The sequence below is a fragment of the Heterodontus francisci genome, chromosome 7, assembly GCF_036365525.1.
Source record: "Heterodontus francisci isolate sHetFra1 chromosome 7, sHetFra1.hap1, whole genome shotgun sequence".
Taxonomy (NCBI): Eukaryota; Metazoa; Chordata; class Chondrichthyes; order Heterodontiformes; family Heterodontidae; genus Heterodontus; species Heterodontus francisci.
Window position 1 is genome coordinate 82532038 of NC_090377.1, and position 16855 is coordinate 82548892.

Consider the following 16855-nt stretch of genomic DNA (forward strand, 5'->3'; position numbering starts at 1 on the left):
AACAATTTTCACAATAAACAGACTGCATATTCCTGCACATTGATAGGCTACAACATACTGAGGTAATCAGCTAACAGAATCACAAGCCTATCTACAGTGAGATCTCAGAAATCCTTCACACCTAATTCTTCCAACATGGCATTACATGGAAGTAATCACAAAAAAATTAAGAGGGACTAATACAAAAGCACAAGTAGACAGTACATCAATGCATCACCTTAAATGTATTGCCCATATTACCTCTTACATTAATTCAATCTGATGTTTAAAACCATAAATTATGTAGCTATTACTCTTTATAATAAAATTGTTTTAAAAAATTGTTTATAAATAATGAAAAAAACATTTAGGCTTGTGCCAAGCAAACAGGCGACTTTAATTCACATGTATTCTCAGAGTTTGCATTTCGCCCTTGTATTTGCAGAAAGGGCCACTTGCATGTCTGAAGTGAAGAAAAACAAATTGCTGATCAGCATCTGCTGCACCTGTGTTGCTTCTGGCACTAGTTGACATAATTTATGAAACAAGGGCATGCTGGAAAATGGGGCTCGAATTCTATGGCCCTGTATCCAACCTGCTCTTGTATCCTGTGAGGATCTGGACAGACAGGCCTTTGCAGCATTACCACTAATAACTTATACTCATCTTTGTATATTTATTACATATTTATCATTATTAATGATTCTAATGAGATAGTAAAAGTGAATGATACTTATGATAAGCTTTCTTATGGAATAATGCAAGTACATTAAATCACTGGATTGCATAAGAAAAAGGATTGTTTTTAGTATGAAAACCAAAGCATATAATCCTACTGTTAGAAACATGGTGAGCATAATATAGTAAACATCAGCTATAATAATAGTTCAAAGTATATGACGGAACACTGCATTTTCTTCATCCTTTCACTGACAAAACCACCAAAAAACATTAATGCTGGTGAACAAAGCTAAGATTGAAATACATTTTAAGCAGATTCTTTTGTTTTGCATTTCTAAAGCCTAATTTCTCATGAAGAAATAAAAATGGGCTAAGACAAAGGTGAAATACTGCAGATGCTGGAAATCTGAACTAGAAAACAGAAAATGCTGGAAATACTCAGCAAGTCAAGCAGCGTCTGTGGAGAAAGAAACAAAGTTGACATTTCAGGTCAGTGACCTTCTCTCAGAAGTTTAAAAAGTGAAAGATGTGACAGGTTTGAAGCGAGTACAGAGGCAGAGACAGTGGGAGGAGGGGAGGAAAGAACAAAAGGGAAGGTCTGTGATAGGGTAGAAATCAGGAGACATTAAATGACAGAAAGGATGATGGTGCAAGGCAAAAGGGGATGGTAATGGGACAAGTAAAAAAAACAAAAGCTGCGTCTAGAGGAGCTGTAAATGGCAACTGCAGAATCATTACCAACAGCTGTTGTCTGAAAAAATGGGGAGAGTGGTTAGGATTGAAATTATTGAACTCAATGTTGTGTTTAGAAGGCTCTAAAGTGTCTAATCTAAAGATGACGCACAGTTCTTCAAGCTTCCATTGATCTCCATTGAAACAGTGGAGAAGGCTGAGGGCAGAGGTCACACTGCGGGTGGGGCGTAGAATTAAAATGACAGGCGACTGGAAGCTCAGAGTCACGCTTGCGGGGACTGACTGGAGGTATTCAACAAAGTGAACCTCTGTTCTGCGTTTGGCCTCCAAGTGTCAAGGAGAAGACATTGTTGGTAGCAAAGAGTACTAAATTGAAAGATGTACAAGTAAATCACTGTTTCATTTGTAAAGCACTTTACAACCTTCCAGACTCAACATCGTGTTTCATTTAAGTTTTCTTCTTTGCTTAATGAGAAATTCAAAGCACAGATGTTGGTTAAAATGCTGTTTATTACCATATAAAAATGTTAGTACAAGCAGATGTTCCACACCGAGTAAACCCTTTTTTTGCTGGGCTGCATATGAAAAGGTATTGAACAATACTTTCCACAAGTCTGTTAAAATAGTATTACTCTCTTTTTGAAACAGATCAGTATTTCCTTCTTCATTTCTGTATGATGGAGCCACAGACGATGACACAGAGCCATTTACTTTCTATGATTCAGCTTGCACATATAAGTATATCAATTATTCATTCCAAGTAAGTCTTTGTTCTTCAGACTACAGAAATATATGTGCGTGTTTGCTTATTTTTGGACTAAGCTTCTGCCTAAGAATCTTGATTCAGTTTTGTAGATAGGTAAGTGCCTAGAAAATATGTTCATATTTAATTTAGTAGCTGCCTGTTGAGGTTTGACATGCTGTAAAAGGCTAATACTTGACATCATTTTTTGCATTTAGTGGGAGTCAAACATTAAGTTGTTTTAAAGTTTGATGTAGACAGTCTCACTGTCAGTTCTTGTTTCAAAAACCAAACAGTTAAAAGAATTCTGGGAATTTTTTTTTAATCTGTACTTGTGCCTCTTTTTTTCTTTTGAATATTTTTGTTCAAATGGTGAAAGTTTAGGACTTTACGAGGAGAACTTGATTGGAAGACTTACAGGATTCAGTAGTAAAACAGAGCTGCAATGAGCACAGTTGAAATTGCATGATCTGTGAAGCACCCTGATTTCATGACCAAGGTTTATTTTGCTGACTCACAGCTAAATAAATCATTAAAGCCGGCTCTTAAATGATGTAATCAATATTCATTATTCACACAGATGCATTTAAAATAACATTGGAAAATGATGAGAAAAACAGAAGGATATTAATATTCATTATAAACCCCTACAACAGGCTCACCTGAACTTAAGTCTGAGCTGGCCTGGCCCAATAAAATTACTTGTTGATGGTAATTGCTGCTTAGGCCACTGCGACTGCTGGAAAAACGTTTGAGCAGAGCACGCCTAGAGTCTGCTCTGCTAATTGCTCACTAATGTAATGCAGCGGTCTCAATGCCTGTTTTAGGCAGGTACCATGGGCTCCTGGGCAGTCTTCTGTGCCAACATAGCATTGCCTGTACCCCTGGCACTGATTGGGCACAGGTGTCGCTCCACGAACCTGGCCCTCATTGTGCCCATTTTACACCCCATAAAATGGGTCAAATGAAATCCCATTGCTGCTCCTAAAAAGTGAGCAATCTGTCTTTGTTTGTAATGTTCTTGGAAATTATTGGCAATTCATGTAAAAGAGATAAATATGAAAGTTAAGATGGCATGGGTTAATATTTGCATTATAAACTGTTGACCAGTATTCCTCATAGCTGTGTGCGAATGTTGCATAAAATATTCTGCTATAATGGCTTCGTCAATGCCTATACTTACCTATTCACAATTAACTTACTTCAAGGTCATCAATATGGGGAACAGCATGGCTCCTGGTGTTGAACTGCGAATTACCCAGCCCAACACACTGAAAGAAAATGGCTTCAAGTTGTTTGAAATTCTTGATATAACGGTAGGATTGTACTGTTTCAAGTGTTAGTTGAAAAAAAAACATCTGTAACACCATGTTGCCATTAGACTCTCAAAATCTGGTTAAGCAGATTTCTATCAAGCAAAATTGGTCACAACAAAGTTTTGCCTATTTTATTTCTGTATCATATAACATTACAATCTCCAATGTGCTCTCTGTGAGTGTGTTTCCCCTATGGACAGAGAAGTAGAGTTAATGGTGAGAATTGTAACCTTAAAAAACGCATTTGGGTCATGTGGGGTGCTGTTAAAATCTTAAATATTCGATTCCCAACCAAACCCACTGATTTCAGGCAGAAAGCTGGTGGGGCAGCCAACCTGCTTCAAGGAGGTTGGTTAGTACTTTAGATATAATGATGAGGCTGCGACCCTCTTTGTCATGTACCCCATCAAGTCTGATCAGGCCTTTCAATCAGGCTTGGCTTTCGGTCAGGGAACTGATTGATGATTTTATGCAGCTGCTGTAAGAGAGGCGGAGGTATCCTGATTTCTGGCATCCCTGTGCCTTTCGGATCTGTCCACATTCCAGCGGGTAAGGTAAGTAAAAATTCAGCCCAGTGTCTCAGGTCAATGACCTTTCCTCAGAACTGAAAAAATGTAGAGATTTGACAAGTTCTAAGAAAGAACAGACACAGGGAAAGGGGGAGGAGGGAGGAAAGAGAAACAAGGAAGGTCTGTGATGGGGTGGAAGGCAGGAGAGATTAAATGACAAAAGGGATGCTTGTACAAGGGAAAAGGAGAGTAAAGAAATAAAAGATGGGTCAAGGAGATGGGTAAATGGCAATAGCAGAATCATTACTAATAGCTGCTATCGAAAGAAATGTGAGCGGTGGTTATGATCTAAAATTATTGAACTTGTTGTTGAATCCAAAAGGCTGTAAAGTTCCTTGAACTTCATTAGGACAGTGTAGCAGGCCAAGGAGAGAAAGGTCAGAATGGGAGTGGAGGGGAGAATTAAAATGACAGCCGACTGGAAGTTCAGGATCACGCTTATGGACAGAACGAAGGTGTTCAGTAAAGCAGTCAGCCAATTTACATTTGGTCTTCACATTATAGAGGACACTGCATCATGAACAAAGGATGCAGTATGCTAAATTGAAAGAAGTACACGTAAATCACAAGTTCACCTGGAAGGAGTGTTTGGGCCCTGAACGATGGAAAAGGAGGAGTTAAAAGAGCATGTGTTGCATTTCCTGAGCTTGCATGGGAAGATTATTTTTTACATTGGTGCTTAAAAGTTCATTTTCTAATAACTGCATAGCTGGTAAAATGAATTAGCTTTCTGTCTTGCTAAGTCAGTGATGCAATAATTGGTAATTTCAGAATGCTGAAGTGGTGCCATAATTACTGCATCTTTACTTTGATATAACTACTGTTGCATTAATTAATGATATGATCTGACTTGATGATGTAATGGGCTGAATAAAATACCAATATGAAGACAAATTTCAAGTTTTTCTTTTGATGATTCTTGGTCTTGTATAAATGTAACATGGAGTATACTCAAAAAGTTAGTATGTAATAAATGCATCACCAACATTGAAAAATGAGGTAAATAAACAAAATAGTTCAGTGATGCCAAATGTAGCCTTTAAAAGCCCAAAAAAGGTAGGTGATGGGAAGCCAAACGGAGGTAAGCAAGTTCCACAGCGATGATCTAGGAAAGAAAGGGTTCGAGTAGGAGACAGTCTTAGCCTTAATTTCAGTATGATGAGGGTAGAGTAAGGAAGAAGTTGTTGTAGGACAGTATTTTGGAGCTTTGAAGGAAGAGAAAATATTAAGAAAAATGACAGTAGCAAATGTGATAGAATAGGTAAGATTACAAAGAACTGAAAGAGTTTGGAAATCAGGGGCTGGATTTTCAAAGGGCAGTGGTGGACCGAGTGCAGTTGCCATTTGAAAGTCATGGTTCCGGAGGTCGTTTCTAGAACGCAACACCTCTGGGACAGGGGGGAGGGAACGGGGATGCTGCTCACATCCAATTAAAGCCCATTAAGCTCGTGGAGGAGTTCATCAAGGGGCCAGAGGTGTCCACACTGTAGTTTTCAATTAGGATTCCGGCGAGCTTGACCTGTCTGGTGCACGATAGTGCACAGCTATCGTGCTCATAGTGGGCATAAGGCAAACTTTATTGTTGGAAGATGAAATGATTTGGGTCCACGGGGATCTTGCGCTGGGCCAAGCACAAGACATTTTTTATTTTGGAAGCAGTGCTTCACCTCTTTATTCTGTTGGCCCTCCAAGGAGCTGCCTGCACTATTCAGCAAGGCAGCGGCAGATCCCATCATGGCTGCTGCCTGCCTTTGCTGCTCATGCTCTGCTGGCAGCTCCCGCCTCCTATAGACGCTCAGCAACACTAATTGGGCATCGAGCTTGTCTACCACCCAATTAGGCCATTAACATTTAAAGATTGTGTCACGTTAACAATGCAGCTGAGGCACGGGGTTGGGACCCAGAAAACATTCGGGCATCAGGTTCCCAATCACGTTTTGAAAATTCAGCCTCAGAGGTGAGAAAGACCAATCTATCAGAATGTTTTGATATACCTTCTGCAGAAGTACAAGAGGGGTGATGGAATACCTCCCCAGAAAGGGACACCTACATTTATATAGTGGCTTACCGGGTATCTCAAATCATCGGCAAATATGGTAACTGTTTTGTACACATAAAGGGCTGGATTTTCAGCCTCCACCAGGGCCGAGGTTGAAAACCCTGCCAACCGGCGTGCCTGTTTCCTGGCTCCATCCCGCCTCCAGGACATTTTTGCAGAGGCGGGATGACAGAGTTGGTGGGGTGGGGGGGTGGGAGGGGGATGTGGAGAACGGGTCGCAGGGCTACCTGCTTGCTCATGGTGGGAAGCCGACACATTTCATTAAGAGTGACTTGAAGCCAATTAAAGGAAGCCGACTGGGATTTTCAGCCTCCAGGTCCCCGTAGGTGGCAGAGTCCAGTTTAGGTGCCTGGAGGTGGCCTGGCGGCAGGCCAGGAACCTATCATTCCAGACAGGCCTTGAGGCCCTCCCTGTCTGCTGTGTGCAGGAGAAATCACAGGCTGCCCTGTGGAGGGGTTCCCCCGCTGCCCCTACCCGACCCTACAGTGGTGGGCTGTTTGCAAAAGGCATTTTTTATTTTAGATTTTTTAAAAGGTGGAGAGAGGGCACCTCCATGTTGAATCACCCTCTCTCTTGCTTACCTTCCATCTCAGCCTGCTGCTCCTTTCAAGCTGGAAGACCTCTGATTGGCCTCCAGCATTTCTTCCTCCACCACCAATCTGGGCAGCGAATTCCAGGCATCCACCACCCTCTGGGTGAAAAAGATTTTCCTCATGTCCCTCTATTCCTTCTACCAATCACCTTAAATCGGTGCCCTCGGTAATTGATCTCTCCACTAGGGAAACAGTTCATCGAGTCATAGAGTTATGCAGCACAGAAACAGGCCATTCGGCCCATCGTGCCTATGCCGACCGTCAAGCACCTATCCTAATCCCATTTTCCAGCATAGGTCCATAGCCTTGTATGCTATGGCATTTCAAGTGCTCATCTAAATTCTTCTTAAATGTTGTGAGGCTTCCTGCCTATACCACCCCTTCAGGCAGTGTGTTCCAGATTCCAACCACCCTCTGGGTGAAATTTTTTTTCCTCAAATCCCCTCTAAGCCTCTTGCCCCTTACCTTACTTCAATGCCCCCTGGTTATTGACACCTCTGCCAAGGGAAAAAGTTTCTTCCTGTCTACTCTATCTAGGCCCCTCATAATTTTGTACACCTCAATTAAGTAAGTCACCCCTCAGCCTCCTCTTTTACTTTTCTGACTAGTCTGCCATGTGGGACCTAGTCAAATGCCTTGCTAAAATCAATGTAGACCACATCCACTGCACTACGCTCATCAAACTTCCTTGTTACTTCTTTAAAAAGTTCAATTAAGTTAGTAAGACATGACTTTCCCTTAACAAATCCATGCTGACTATCCCTGATTAATCCATGGCTTTCTAAGTGACAGTTTATCCTGTCTCTCAGAATTGATTCTAATAATTTGCCCCACTACTGAGGTCAGACTGACCGGCCTATAATTATTTGGCCTATCCCTCGCACCTTTTTTAAACAATGGTGCAACGTTCACAGACCTCCAATCCTCTGATACCTTGCCTATATCTAGTGAGGATTTGAAATTGTTCCTCAGAACATCCACTCTTTCCTCCCTGGCTTCCTTTAACAACCTGGGAAACAATCCATCTGGCCCTGCTGATTTATCCACTTTCAAGGATGTCAGACCCTCTAGTACTTCCTCTCTCATTATACTTATCATATCTAATATTTCACACTCCTCCTCTTTAACTACAATGTCTGCATCATCCCTCTCCTTTGTGAAGACAGGGACAAAGTGCGCATTAAGAACCCTGCCCAGATCTTCTGCATCCACGCATGAGTTACCTTGTACATCTGTGATAGGCCCTACCCTTTCCTTAGTTATCCTCTTGCTCTTAACATACAGATAAAACATCTTTGAGTTTTCCTTGATTTTACCTGCCAATATTTTTTCATGTCCTTTCTTTGCTTTCCTAATTTCTTTTTTTATTTCACCACTGCACTTTCTATACTCCTCAAGGCTTTCTAAAGTATTAAGATTTTTGTGACTGTCATAAGCTGTCTTTTTCTGTTTTAGCTTACCCTGTATGCTTCTAGATAACCAGGGGGCCTCTAAATTTGGCAGTACCACCATTTTTCTTTGTGAGGACATGCCTACACTGTGCTGTAGAATCTCGCTTTTGAATACCTACTGGTATTGCCACTGATCTTACTTCAAGTAGCTGTATCCAGTCCACTTTTGCCAGATCACCTCTCAGCTTCGAAAAATTTGCCTTACCCCAATTTAGAACTTTTACCCCTGTTCTATCTTTGTCCTTTTCTATAATAATGCTAAATCTAACTGTATTATGGTCACTATCTCCACAATGGTCACCCCCAGCTACTTCATCCACTTGTCCAGCTTCATTTCCGAAGACTAAATCTAGAATTGCGCCCCCTCTCATTGGGCTTGTAATGTGCTGGCTAAAAAAGTTCTCTTGAATGCACTTCACGAATTTTGTGCCCTCTGTGCCCTTCACACTGTTTATATCCCAGTTGATATTAGGGTAGTTGAAATCCCCAACTATTATTGCCCTATTGTTTTTGCACTCAGAAATTCGCCTACATATTTGTCCTTCTATCTCCCTCTCACTATTTGGGTGCCCTTTTTTATTTCTGAGCTCAACCCATATGGCCTCATTTATTGATTCATTTCGCATATCATCCCTCCTCACAGCTGTAATTGATTCTTTAACCAATAATGCTGCACCCCCTCCTTTATTTATACTCCTCTCTATCCTGCTTGAATGACTGTTACCCCCGGGGGCAGGTTTGGGACCCAGAAACAGTCCCAATCTCTGTTTCCTGCCCCTGGAGGGAAAATCCTGCCCCAAGATTCAACGCATAATGTTATGGTATCGTTAACATCATCCTAAACCACCGTCAGGGACAACTGGAATCTCAGTTTAATGTTTCATCTGAAGGACGGCACCTCTGCCAATGCAGCACTATCTCAGTAATATAAACTAAGTTATGTACTAAAGTCCTGGCTTTCGCTCTCCCACTTCCCCCATCAGAGCTGCTACTGGTTGCTGCTTCCCCACCTCCCACATGCAAATATTTATCAAATATGTTATATCATGAAAATTGTTGCATGTTGTTGGCTAATACTGCTATTTAGTATGGTGTCTTATTTCTTGAAAATTGTAATTTTCTTTTTACAGCCCAGTAATGGAGAATGCCAATTTGACAGTCATTCAGAAAACTGTACTGAAATGAAACTCACAATATTTGATCAAATGATTAACTATTGCAGGAAGTTTGGAAGAAAAGTATTGGTAAGGATCAATATAAAATTGAACCAAGCTTTAAATGATGAAATGAGAATAATGGATACTGGGAAATAATTTCAAGCCAATTGCAGTTAAAATCACCTTTAATGGAATAAAACATCCTACAGCATCTCACAGGAACGTTATCAAAAAAAAAATTGACATTGAGCCACATGAAGAGATTTTAAGGCAGATGACTAAAAGCTTGGTCAAAGAGAGTTTTAAGGGATGTCTTAAAGGAGGAAAGAGAGGTAGAGAGGCAGACGGGTTTAGGGAGGGAATTCCAGAGTTAGAGTTTCAGCAGCTGTAGGCATGGCCACCAATGATGGAGCAATTAAAATCAGCGATGCACAAGAGGCTAGAATTAGAGGAGCACAGGCATCTCAGTAGGCTGTAGGGCTAGACAAGTTTGCAGAGATAGGGAGGGGCGAGGCTATGGAGGGATTTGAAAACAAGGATGAGAATTTTAAAATAGAGTTATCCCCCAACCGGAAGCCAGTGTAGGTCACCGATCACGGGTAAATGGGACTTGGTGCAATGTAGGATATGGGCAGCCGGGTTTTGGATGGCCTTAAGTTTATGGAGGGTGAAAGATGGGAAGCTGGCCAGGGGTGCATAGGACAGTAGAGGTAACAAAGGCATGGATGAGGATTTCAGCAGCAGATGAGCTGAGGCAGAGGTGGAGTTGGGCAATGTTACAGGTCAAAGTAGGCAATTTTAGTGATGACACAGGTATGTGGTTGAGAGCTCATCTCAGGTTCGAATATAACATCGAGGTTGTGAATACTCTGGTTCAGCCTCAGACAGCTGCTGGGTGAGGGATGAAGTCACTAGCTAGTACATAGAGTTTGTGGCAGGGACGGACGACAATGGCTTCAGTCTTTCCAATAAGAACATAAGAAATAGGAGCAGAAGCAGGCCATTCAGCCCTTTGAGCCTGCTCCACCATTCAATGAGATCATGGCTGATATTCTACTTCAACGCCATTTTCCTGTACTATCCCCATATCCCTTGATGTTTTTAATATGCAGAAATCTATCGATCTCAGTCTTGAACATACTCAACGGCTGAGCTTCCACAGCCCTTTGGGGCAGCGAATTTCAAATATTCGCCACCCTCTCAGTGAAGAAATTCCTCAATTACTTAATTGGAGGAAATTTCTGCTTATCCAGTACTGGAGGTTGGACAAGGAGTCTGACAATTTAGAGACAGCGGAGGAGCCAAGAGAGATCGTGGTGAGATAGAGCTGTGTATTGTCAGCATACCTGTGGAAAATGATGCTGTGTTTTTGGATGATGTCACTGAGGGGCAGCATGTAGATGAGAAATAGGAGGGCCCAAGGATATATTCTTGGGCGGAGGGTGGGGGTGGGTGCTCCCAAGGTAATGGTGTGACAGCCGTTGCATGTGATACTCTTGACTATGATTTGATAGATAAGAATTTGACCAGGCAAAAACAGACCCACCCAGCTGGACGATGGTGGAGAGGCATCGAAGGATGGTGTAGTGAACTATGTCAAAGACTACACATGGGTTGAGAAGGATGACCACTGTTACAGTCACATCAGATATTATTTGTGACTTTGATAAGAACCCTTTCAGTACTGTGGTAGACGCAGACACCTGATTGGAGGGATTCAAACATGTACTTCTGGGAAAGATGAGCACAGATTTGAGAGGTGGAAACACATTCAAGGAGGTTGGAGATGAGGCAGTAGTTTGCATTCAACACTGTTTAAAACAAAAAGTGACCCTTCTTTCACCTCCACCTTCCAATCCCATTCTTTCCATTGCAACATTTCTTTCTCTTTCTGTTTTATATGCCTGTCTGACTCAGTTATGCACATGGCAGGGCACTTAACAACAGAAGAAGAGGAGCTTTTATGTCCTCAAAACATCCCAAAGTGCATTACAGCCAGTCAAGTTTTTTTGATGTGTGGTTACTGTTGTAGGGAAATGTGACAGCCAGTCATCACACAGCAAGGTCCCACAAACAGCAATGAGATAACCATCAGATCATTTGTTTTAGTTATGTTTTTGAGGAATTAAACATTGGCTGTGATGCCAGGAAGAAATTCCATTCTTCTTTGAATTGTACCATGGGATCTTTGATAACCACTTGATAGGGCAGATGGGGCTTCTGTATAACATCTCATCTGAAAGATGAATGTCAAAATGACCACTGGTTTGGGCACATTTCTTTTGACATTTACAATGCCCTTAAATTGCTCTCTTTCTATCCTTGTGAATTTCTGAATCAAGTCTGAATACTGTGCTTGATGGATCTCTGATGCCCTTAAGTTTTCCTTCTGTTCTTTGTAAAATGCCACTTTAGTTTTGGCTAACATTAATTTAACTTGGCAATGTCCAGAGATGACTGGCTGCATAAAGTCCCTGATACCTTCAAATGGATCTTGCACACTGAGATTTCTTTTGTTTGTGTTTAGTTCCCATTTTTGAGTCAGTGAGGAGGGAGACGTTTCTTAACTAGAACAGACAGTGGTACTAGCTTTGAGTTGGGGAAGGCCTCTGGCTTCACTTTCTACTACTTCTTTCCTGCTGCGAGAGCAAAAATATCTATGATGCCCTCTTCCCATTGCCAGTTTGTCCTGAAAGCAACTAAGTAGTCTTAAGATGGTGTGAATTTAAGGAACACATACATGTGCCCAATGTGCAGCCACCCTGCATGTCAGTATCTAACAATGCATCATGCAGCTAGGCTATGTTACCATTATTATCGATCTGAAGTTCTTTAAAAGCATTAGTGTTTGAAGTTTCAAATGTATGTTGCAGTTTGTCTTTGTTGCCCTAGTGGAGTTACAAACATGGTGTGCAGTGAATGAGTTATAAAGTTGCCTGATGGCTTCATGTCGGGAGCAGTAAACATGTAACAGATTAACAGGCAATAGTTAGTGGCATCCATGCTTGGGTCATTTACCTAAGCTATGATACCATTGGGTAACCTTGCTTTGACAGCTTTATGATCCACCATCATCATCTACATTTGTTTCTAGGTGTTGTGAATACTATGCACACATTGATCTTGGCCACCACCCCTTGCCCGGCATGCTGCAGCACTGTCCTCTGGAAGCTGCCTTGAAGTGCCAAACATGGCAATCCTTAAAAACACCTTTGAGGCAGCACCTCCCCATTTTGTCATCCATCAAATGCTGCAAAACTCTTGCACTTGTTCAGAAATTTAGTTTCCTGTCTCCACATATTTATCATCATCCATGACACTTTTTAGTCAGTTAAAACTTTACAGGCCCCTACACTTGGCCATTCAATTTTAAATGTTAAACGACTGCTGGAGGAATCTGCAAGAAAAAGCCCCTGTATCTTTAGGAACTTACTTCAGCTTACATTTACTGCGTAGTCAATAGGGAGAGCTAGAATGGGATTTCCACCAGAAGTGTGAAATCCTTTTGCTTTCTTGTAGTTTATAATGTGAAGAAATTTGCTGAATGAAGTCCAATTGATGCATCTGCCTTTTAAGGTGTTTATTACTTTGCACCTCTTTCTGCAGAATCTACTTGTCACAAAAGGCTGAACAGTTAACTTTTTAAATGTTTCTGCTGGTAAGTTCTATTGCATTCCAATTTCTGTTGGCAACTTACTGTAACTGAGTGGTAGCAAGTGTATAGCACAACTTCACTTTTATTCACGTTTAGCACCTTCCCTGCAACAGAGCACTTTTTTCAGTTGGCTGAGATTAGTAATTTGCTCAAACTATTTTGGGTATGAGTACATGTCCTGTACTCCATTACACCTCAAGATGAGGCTACTCCTAAATTAGAGTATTGTGTGTAATCACTTTTAAGTTTCAACCTTTTACAAATGAGGTTTAATTTTTTTTCTACAGTCCTGTTTCAGACCTGGAATGTCCTGTTTAGAAATCACATGTCAGCTAGGAGACATTGAACGTGGAAAAGCTGTATCCATTCATGTTGCTATGAAACTCAATTATGCATTTTTGGCATCAGTAAGTTTTATATTGTGCATTTTTGTATTTATATGATGTTTGGGATCTTTTAAGCATTGCTTTTAGTAAAAGAACACTGAATACTGAATCTTCTTGGTGTTTTGAATAATCTGTTCAGCTAATGTGCAACCAAGGCCGGAATTTTACGTGGAGGTGGAGGCCCTGCCCACTGGCCAAAACATTGGGGGCGAGCCCGCCTCCACTGGACCTGGAAGCCACGCAGTGATTTTATGTGGCCCCGGCCCTTAATTGGCCTCACAGTCTCAGCAGCGCCACTGGGTGTGGTGGCCACTCCTAGGACTGCACCCAGCATGAGGAGCAGCAATGGAGGAAGCCCCAGAATAGAGGTAATTTTGTGGGGTCTCGCCGGGGGCAATCGGGTGAGCCCCAGCTAGGCAAGGAGCGGGTTGGTTGGGGGTTGGGGGAAGCTTGTGCCATGGGGTGGCCCCTCAGTGGGGCACAGGGTGCCCGATCAGGAGGGCCGCCAAGCATACAAGGAGGCTGTTATATACAGTGATATTCTTGATAAGGCTTGAGACAACTTTTGCCTCTCCCCTATTGTGAAATGTAAGCAAAGCCATCAATGCATTGTCATGCAAGGCCCCAACCTGCCAAGAATGAGGCACATCAATTTTGTCATCAACATTGATTTTTAACTGTCGCTGGAGCGAAGAAATGACTTGTTAAACAGATCAGCCGTGGCTGGAAAAAAACATTGACATACTAACAGACATCGAAGGCGAGGAAGTGCATTCCCGGGCCTGCTAAGGAGATACAATCCACAAGGCCAGGATCGGTTAGACCAGCTGGTCACATGACTACCTGGCTGTTCCAGGGTTTTGTTTTGAACTGGCCACAGAGAGTTTAAACACAGAGTGTCTGTTTGCTCCTGGACTGATAATATCTGTCTCCTGTCTGCTCCCATCTCTTTCTCACAAGCCTCTGAATCCACTAAAGACACATGAACTCCAAGAGAGAAAAGTCTCTTGCAGTGAACAAGGTTTAAGAAGAATACTGGGTCCCAACAAAAAGCAAGATCTACCTACAATCAGGGAATCTACAGTGAGCACGAAGAACCGTAACAAAACTCTTCAGATATTGCCTCAAATGTTTCCACTTTATTTTTAGTTTAGTTTAGAGATACAGCACTGAAACAGGCCCTTCAGCCCACCGAGTCTGTGCCGACCATCAACCACCCATATTATACTAATCCTACACTAATTCCATATTCCTACCACATCCCCACCTGTCCCTATATTTCCCTACCACCTACCTATACTAGGGGCAATTGCTAATGGCCAATTTACCTATCAACCTGCAAGTCTTTGGCATGTGGGAGGAAACCGGAGCACCCGGAGGAAACCCATGCAGACACAGGGAGAACTTGCAAACTCCACACAGGCAGTACCCAGAATTGAACCCGGGTCGCTGGAGCTGTGAGGCTGCGGTGCTAACCATTGCGCCACTGTGCCGCCCAAGTACTCTTTTCTGTCTCTATTTGTACGTGTGTATCACATATGCGTGCTTGCATGGGGCATGTATTATATCGGTAGGTGTTAACTGAATTAGAGTTTAAGTTTAATAAATTTCAACTTTTCTGCTTTAAACCTAAGAAAGCCTATTTGTGTTGGTTTCTTTGCCTAATAATTGGAAAGCGGTGAACAAGGTTTCACCAAGGGTGAGCTAAAAACAGTGTGTTTAAAATTAAACCCTGTTATGGTAAGACCAGGTGAAGGCGAGGAGGGACCCCCTAGACACCTTTCTCACCTGGTCGTAACAGAAATTTGGGGGCTACCATCCTGGATTTTACCCATAGACAAACGCGAGAAATTGGAAGTGGAAGCCAAATTGTTCCCAATCAGAAAAGAACAAGATTTCAATACAGGTTTTCTTGTGTTTGTGTGTGATTGAATACGAACATGTCTGCGACTGAAGCTAGTAGCTCCCCAAGCCAGGATGAAGTAACTTGGGATAAATTAAAAGCATTGTCTATGGAGGAGCTGAGGAAAATGACTGAGCAGTGTGGGATCATTGTATGTGGCAAGGCTAGGAAGTCTGAACTCCTAAGGCTAGTGGCCAACCATTTTTCCCTTGAATCGGAAGAAGCAGAAACAGGGTCAGAAGTAGACCCTGACAAGGTACTGCTAGCAAAGATACAATTGGAACAAAGGAAACTTGAATTAGAAGACAGGGAAAGAGAAAAAGAAAAGAAGAGCCAGGAGAGGGAGAGAGAGGCAGGAGAGCAAGAAAGAAAGAGCTATCCAGAAGGAATGTGAAGAAAAAGAAAGACAGGAAAAGGAACAAGAGAGAGAGGAGAGAGAGAGAGAAAGGATATTCCAGAAGGAATGCAAAGAAAGGGAGATAAGGCAGCTTGAGCTAACTAGGGGGCAACTGAGTAACCCCAGTGAAAGCCTGGCCAATATGGAGGAGCATTTTTTGTCTCCTTTGAGAAACTGGCAAGGCAGCTAAAATGGCCAGCTGAGACCTGGCCTCTTTTACTGCAAAGCAAGCTAACTGGAAAAGCCCATGAGGTTTATTCCGTATTGTCAGATGAGAGTTCATCAAATTATGAACTGACAAAAAGTGCTATCTCGGGGCATATGAATTAGTACCCGAAGCCTATGACAAAAGTTTAGAACCCTCAAGAAGCAAGCTTATCAAATTATCTGGAGTTTAAAAGAAGTAAGCAGCTGGCTTTTGACCAGTGGCTGAGGGCTCTTAAAGTACAGCTATGCGAATCTCAGACAAGTAATTCTGTTAGAGGAATTTAAACACTCTCTCCCACTCTCCATAAAGACCCATGTAGAGGAGCAGCAGGTCCAGAGAGCCCGGCAAGTGGCCATTCTGGCTCAAGAGTTTGCTTTATTTTATGTCGGTTTCCAAGGGAGAACCTTTCCTGGTCACCTCCACAAATCCAGAAAAAGGACAAAGGGTGGGAATGTGATAGGAGCCTAAGCTGTCCTGGGTGAGGAAAGAAAGCAGGAGACACAGGGGGCCCTCCTCTAGCGAAAAAGGAAGGTGCTGTAAGCAAGATTGAGACCCGCAGACCTGTGTGCTTCCATTGTAATAAAGCAGGGCATTTAAAAGCTGACTGCTGGAAACTAAAGGGAAAACCGGTAGGGTTAAGCAGGGCACACCCGCTCAGTGAAGAAGTAACTCTGATGGAAAGCACAGCAGAACAAGCTGCGGCTTTAACTGCAGTAAGAGTGAGACCCAGGAAGCTTACTACTACAAGTGCAGGAAAAGTTAATAGGATTCCTGAAGGTTATAAAGGTTTTGTGTCTGAAGGGAAAGTAACTCCATACCCACGAGTGGGGCAAGCAAGCCCATAGTAATTCTCAGGGACACAGGGCCATTAGAGCTCTTTTACTGGGAAAAGGTCTGACCTTTCCCCCAGAGAGTGCAGTGAACACCAGAATGGTGGTGAATGGTATTGGAGGGCAGTGTATACCTGTACCTGTACATCGGGTGCACCTGGAGTGCGACCTAGTTTCGGGATTGGTGATCGTAGGGATTGCCCCTAGTTTGCCTGTGGACGGGGTTGATCTGCTCC

At 42.4% G+C, this 16855-nt stretch overlaps 1 protein-coding gene across 5 annotated transcripts in view; it reads left to right on the plus strand.

The window, feature by feature from the left end:
- The window catches only part of itga4 (integrin alpha 4), a 325335-nt gene that overhangs the window by 281661 nt on the left and 26819 nt on the right, over nucleotides 1-16855 (plus strand). For 3 of the 5 annotated variants that reach the window (XM_068035544.1, XM_068035543.1, XM_068035545.1), the window contains exons 22-25: nucleotides 2002-2113; nucleotides 3304-3411; nucleotides 9214-9327; nucleotides 13183-13302. In XM_068035544.1, coding sequence (XP_067891645.1) covers nucleotides 2002-2113; nucleotides 3304-3411; nucleotides 9214-9327; nucleotides 13183-13302 — 454 coding nt within the window. Of the gene's footprint in view, nucleotides 1-2001; nucleotides 2114-3303; nucleotides 3412-4484; nucleotides 4890-9213; nucleotides 9328-12846; nucleotides 12899-13182; nucleotides 13303-16855 lie in introns of those variants that run through there. The other 2 variants (XM_068035546.1, XM_068035547.1) reach the window with 2 other exon arrangements.